The following is a 5,903-nucleotide window of genomic DNA, read 5'->3' on the forward strand; positions in this document are numbered from 1 at the left end:
GATATGGAAACTACTATGTCAGCACAATGGCCTTCAATAAAATAAAATTACCAATTAAATTCCTTCACAGAGGGACACTTATATAATTTATGCTGTTAAAAATGACAACATCAGGTTATAATCCAACAGGTTTATTTGAAAGTACAAGCTTTTGGAGCACTATTCCTTCATCAGGTAGCTACCTGATGTTGTGAAATTTTTAACTTTGTACACCCCAGTTTAACACCAGCACCTCCACATCATAATTTATGCTGTTTTGAGAGTGTGTGTGTGTGTATGTATATGTATGTTGGGGGGGGGGGGGGGGGGGGGCCTGTAGGCTCAAATGAATAGCAGTTCCATCTCTTAACTACTGTCCTCAATGAATCAGCTGTAAATTGGCATTGATATTGGAAGGAAAGCAGTGTTAGGATATCATTCAATCTGGAGGAAGTTTATATCTGAAGAAGCTAAGGAAAGTTAGGAAACGAATAATTTTGAAAATCAGTTACATACATATCAACATTTTCAAATAAATTACCTTTTCATTAGGTACATGGACAGAGAAAACATGTGCAAAAACTATTTAGTCTCCTCATCATTCCAACATAAAATGGAATGACACAATTCATATAAATGCAAAGCTTTAAGATGCAAATCTGCCTTCCTACTATTGGGTTTAGATTAGCTGTTCTGGAGATCCAATTTCCAGTGCCTTACACTGCATCAGCAAATTTTAAGCATTGGATAATTCCACATTAAACCAGTTGTCTCAAATTACACTGGATTATTTTTTTCCTGAGTTTCACAACTCAAGGCTTAAATCAGGTAATGGGGACTTAATCCTTCCTGACTGGCATCAACTCATTTTCCTTTTGCTTTTACTGAAATTAAGCAATCAACAGGTCAGTTTATTTAACATCTAAAAATGTAACAATATATTTAATTATACATTAAACACCAGTTAATAGAATAAACTGCATCAGTACATATCCTTAAATATTTATGAAAATACATCTAATTCCCAGTTAAGTGATATGACAGGACATTCGGTACTCTGACCAAACATTACACTCAAGACTTCAAAATCAAGATTCCCCCAAATTCAATGCACTGGTAGTCAGAATTCATAACTGGAGAAAGCAACAACCAAATACTAGAAAACCCCACACAAATCTGACTGCAGTTAGCACCAGAAAAGTTTCTAAGACAAATTTTACAACAATGTAAACCATACCTGAATTTTAAATCAATTTAGGATACCAGTACTCAAACAGTGGCAATTGCAGTCAGATGGGATCCACAACAGAAGAAATATATTCAATTAAACTTGCAACACCTATGCAAGTAACTAATCTTTTTGTTTTAAGTTTATTTTTGAAAATATTAAAGGAACGTGTCTGAGAACTACTATACAATCAATACAGTTCAACTGAAGTCTTACAAATGATCAAATAACTACTTGTTAAAACTTGGTCACGTCTGAACTCTAAGACTTCATGCAGTCAGTATCTCAGTACATTTTTGATAGCATAATTTTGTTAGTCCTTCAATGTGATCTGCACTGAATCAACAGCACAGAAAAAGTTGGTTGCTTGTGCAATCAGCACAAAAAAAAGGAATGGAAACAATATCAACAAAACCTGCAGTACGCATTTAAAAACCCAGAGTGATTTTCAAGTAGCTGTTTAACAGCAGCAGTTCAAGCATCTGTTGAAAACCAAAAGAGGCTTTGCGGTTTTGGTTTGGAAACAGAAACCTGTATCTATATAATGCTTTTCATGACCTTAGGAAGCCCCAAAGCATTTTACAGTCAATGTGGCACTCTGAAGCATAGCCACTGTTCTAGTGTCAGGACATCAAGACTTCTTGGCTTTCTATTGCATTTGGTCTCATGCCTCTTATCTCCATACAAAAATATGTCCAAACTGAGTGACTTAGCGAATAATAGTATTTCTCTTCAATTTTTCTTGGTTTTTGATTTCTAAGTAAAGGAAACAATAATTAATATTGGGCATAGCAGACACTTGACACCTGATACATGCTAGTGATTGAGAACCAATTAGATCGATTACAAAAATTTACAAGTTTAAAACTTGTTAAATTGTGTACTTTGAAATTTCAGGACCATTTATGGAGTTTAAACCCATCTCTCTTTTTTTATAGAATTTGTAAATTGTAAGAACAGAAATTTCAAACAGCACAAATGAGTAAAAGATCTATTCACAAATTGGATAAATTGCCTGCATATGAAGTGCGCAACTGCCACGTCTAACATGGCTGCAGTTTTGATACCCTAAATTTAAACAGCTGAGTTTTGAGAATGGACTGGAGGGGGACAACTGTCGGTTCTTTATAATGAATAAATGAAGAACAATTCACTTTGCTCATTTCCATTCATTTGTATCTTGATTAGGAACATAATATCATTGACATAATTGCTTTAAATGGAATGGAACATTAGTGTTTGTCAAACCTCTGTTTTGATAGTTCATTTCATAGCTATCTCAGTGTAATGTTCATAGTTGTAATTCATCATACATATTTTGGATTTTTTCTTTCAACACAGGTTCATTTTGGGTTGTAACAACTTAAAAGATTTAGATATTACAAAATTCAAAACATTAAATTTTATACACATCTGCAATTCTGTATTGTAGCTGACGTTCTAGAATGGTATAGTCTGTTCAGAAAACACATGCATTTCAGAAACATGATGTGTCACAGAAGCAAAGAAAGTGCTTTTCAAATACTGGGGCTGAGATACATTGTTGGGATAATATAGAGGAAACTTTATTCTGCATTTGACCCATGCTGTACCTAGACCTAGTGCAGTACCTAGTCCTTAATTGGCAACCAACAGAAAGCTTGATATTGCAAGTAGTGTGTGTTGTACCTGACTTGCGACATTTTTGATTTTAAACCTGGGAGTCTGATTTGGGAAAATGCTCTATCCCATTGAATATTTCTCAACCTGATTAAGACATTAAAAACTAAAGCTGTAAAAAGACTTGCAGCTTTGGAAGGCTTTTCATATATATGTATGCCAGCTGATTGATTGCCCGTCACAAAACTGCTCTGCTTTCTACACTTTTCTTCCCATAAAAAATAAATAAAATGTCTGACAACTGCAAATTCAATTGAGCAGAATGCACTTCTGCTATTTGAGGCACATTCACTTTTGAATTGTGCTTTTTTTTAGCCTTCAGTGCTTCGGTATAACTCAGCTTTCTACTTATATTCACAAACAAATGAATGTTAATTAATACTAAAGCAAAATTAAGCTCAGCACAAACTGAAGAGCTTGATTGCTCGCACATGATTTACACAACTGGAATCACATTGTCTAAAGCTGCATGAACCTTGGATAAAACAGAAAAAATGCACATTCACAGAGGTTGATCATGGCACTCTGCAATCTGTTTGAGAAGACAGAATCAAATTGAACAGGCTTCGGCTGGACACAGATTATTTAGCAGTGATTTGTCACTGACAAGTATTGACCACATAAAATCACATGATATGGTTGCTGCATGAGCAGAGTTGTGCAGAAATTTTGTTAACACTAACAAACAAGTTCACCTGCTGCCCCACCACTTCCATTCCCAACAAAGTGTCTTGGTTCCAACTCCCCAACATGAATTCTGTTTCAGATGTTTTCTTTGCCAAGTTTCACAGACTACACAGTGGAACACATAGGGCCCAGCCTGAGTGATATGATATCACTCTGATCCAATGGAGTGAGGCAGCTTCAGACCAAAATATGTTGTTCTTCGGGAAGAACTTTCCTCTTCATTCTTCAAAACGGTCAGAGTAAGTTTTACTGATGAGAAACGAAACACACAGTTACGAAGTGATCAACTTTAAGATAAATACCAATATCTGCAAATAGCATTGATTTCCCAGGTATTGGTTCTTGCAGACCTCAATTTCTACTTGTAAGTGCCAGCAGACTATGTAGTTATGAATAGCCAACGTAATTGAAATATTTTTGTCTAGATAACCACAGGTGTTTTAAAGGAATCACAACTCTAACAAACCAAATGATTTTTTTTCCCTTCTCAATTAAAGGGCACCATCGTCAACTGCAGCACCTCTACCACTACCTAAGGTAAGGTCGGCCAATGCAGCATTGACAAAGGACTGAACGTAGGACTACCTTCATGCAATTATTTAAGCCAAACAAATGTGTATGTCAATTTTGGTGTAACTACTTAAGCAAATGAATGCAACCATTTACTTAATCGCTGATGTCTGCCAGCTGAGTAGCGTAGCAGGTGTGTTGGGTCCATAACCCAGAGGTTGACTGATTGAAGCCATCCACTGACACTTCTAGTTAGTATTTGTATGTGAGACCACCTGGTCAATAGACACTTGAGCTCTTGTGGCAAGTGGTCGTTTCCCTACCTCAGGTCCACGAGGTCTGGATTCAAGTTCATTTGGCTCCAGAGGTATGTAATAACACCTCTGAACAGGTTGATCAGAAATATCTTGAAAGGCATTTGTTGTGCAGTGATAGTGTCCCCAACCACGAAGGGATGCTTACGTTCAAGTCCCATCTGCCCTGTATGTCAACATACAAAATTGGAGCAGGAGTAGGCCATCTGGCCCATTGAGCCTGCTCTGCCATTCAATAAGATCATGGTCAATCTTTTTGTGGATTCAGCTCCATTGATTCAGCTGCTCACCATAACCCTTAATTCCTTTACTGTTCAAAAACTTATCTTGGGCTTAAAAACATTCAATGAGCTAGCCTCAACTACTTCATTCATCAGGGAATTCCACAGATTCACAACCCTTTGGATGAAGGAGTTTCTCCTCAATTCAGTCCTAAATCTGCTCCTGCTTATTTTTAGGCTATGCCCCCAAGTTCTAGTTTCACTCGACAATGGAAATAACCTCCCTGCTTCTATTTTATCTATTCCCTTCATAATTTTATATATTTCTATAGGATCCTCTCTCATTTTTCTAAATTCCAATCACTATAGTCCCAGTCTATTCAATCTCTCCTTATAAGCCAAACCTCTAAAATCTGGAATCAATCTTGTGAACCTCCTCTGCACCCCCTCCAGTGCTAGTGCATTCTTCCTTAAGCAAGGAGACCAAAACTGTACACAGCACTCCAGCTGTGGCCTCACCAACACCCTATACAGCTATAGCATAACCTCCCTATTTTTAAACTCCAGCCCTATAATAATGAAGAACAATATTCCATTTGCCTTTTTAAATTAACTGCTGCACCAGCAAACCAACGTTTTACGATTCATACAAAAGGACACCCAGGTCCCTCTGCACAGTAGCATGCTGCAATTTTTCACCATTTTATCGCCCATTTTGCTGTTATGACTATCAAAATGGATGTCATAATAGATTGATTAGAAATATCAATATCTATTGTGACAAGAGCACACTAAAATTATATCTTTGACAGCTAATATGAGAACAGTTTTAAACCAGTTGTGTCACTGACCAAAAGAGAGCCAATGTCTCATGTGACACTGCTCACAACATTGGTTCAGGGCAAACATGTTATGACATTCAGCTTACTCCACAAATCTCCACAAGAAACCAGGATTGTTCTTGGTGCATAACTTGACCATAACAATGAAAATTTGTACTCCTTACGGGTTTATAAATGAAAAATAATTTCTTGGTAATGCAAAATTTGAATATTGCTACGGCAAAAAAAATGCTTTTGAAATTTTCCATCTCTCACTCATCAGAGCACAGAGAAAAAAATACTAAATCGCAAAGGGAATAACAATTTATTCTGCTGAAGGAATACTGATTTGTCAATTTGCCAAGTAACCAGCACCCTTTTTTGGTATGCAGTATACACTGTTGCTTCCTTTGAGATATGGTAGCCTTTAATGTCTCATTATTGCTAGAAAAGAACTTTGACAGCTGGTGTGTTTTCAAAAAAA

At 36.6% G+C, this 5,903-nt stretch overlaps 1 protein-coding gene across 5 annotated transcripts in view; it reads right to left on the reverse strand.

Annotated features, from left to right (window-relative positions):
* Positions 1 to 277: 277 nt before the first annotated feature.
* The window catches only part of LOC122565243 (phosphatidylinositol 4-phosphate 5-kinase type-1 gamma-like), a 94,249-nt gene continuing 88,623 nt past the window's right edge, over positions 278 to 5,903 (reverse strand). For 4 of the 5 annotated variants that reach the window (XM_043721008.1, XM_043721010.1, XM_043721009.1 and 1 more), the window contains one exon: positions 278 to 3,802. In XM_043721008.1, the coding sequence (XP_043576943.1) occupies positions 3,800 to 3,802 (3 nt within the window). In that variant the 3' untranslated portion in view covers positions 278 to 3,799. The remainder of the gene's footprint in view (positions 3,803 to 5,903) is intronic. The other variant, XR_006316121.1, reaches the window with a different exon arrangement.

Source organism: Chiloscyllium plagiosum, chromosome 31, assembly GCF_004010195.1.
Source record: "Chiloscyllium plagiosum isolate BGI_BamShark_2017 chromosome 31, ASM401019v2, whole genome shotgun sequence".
NCBI classification, from domain to species: Eukaryota; Metazoa; Chordata; class Chondrichthyes; order Orectolobiformes; family Hemiscylliidae; genus Chiloscyllium; species Chiloscyllium plagiosum.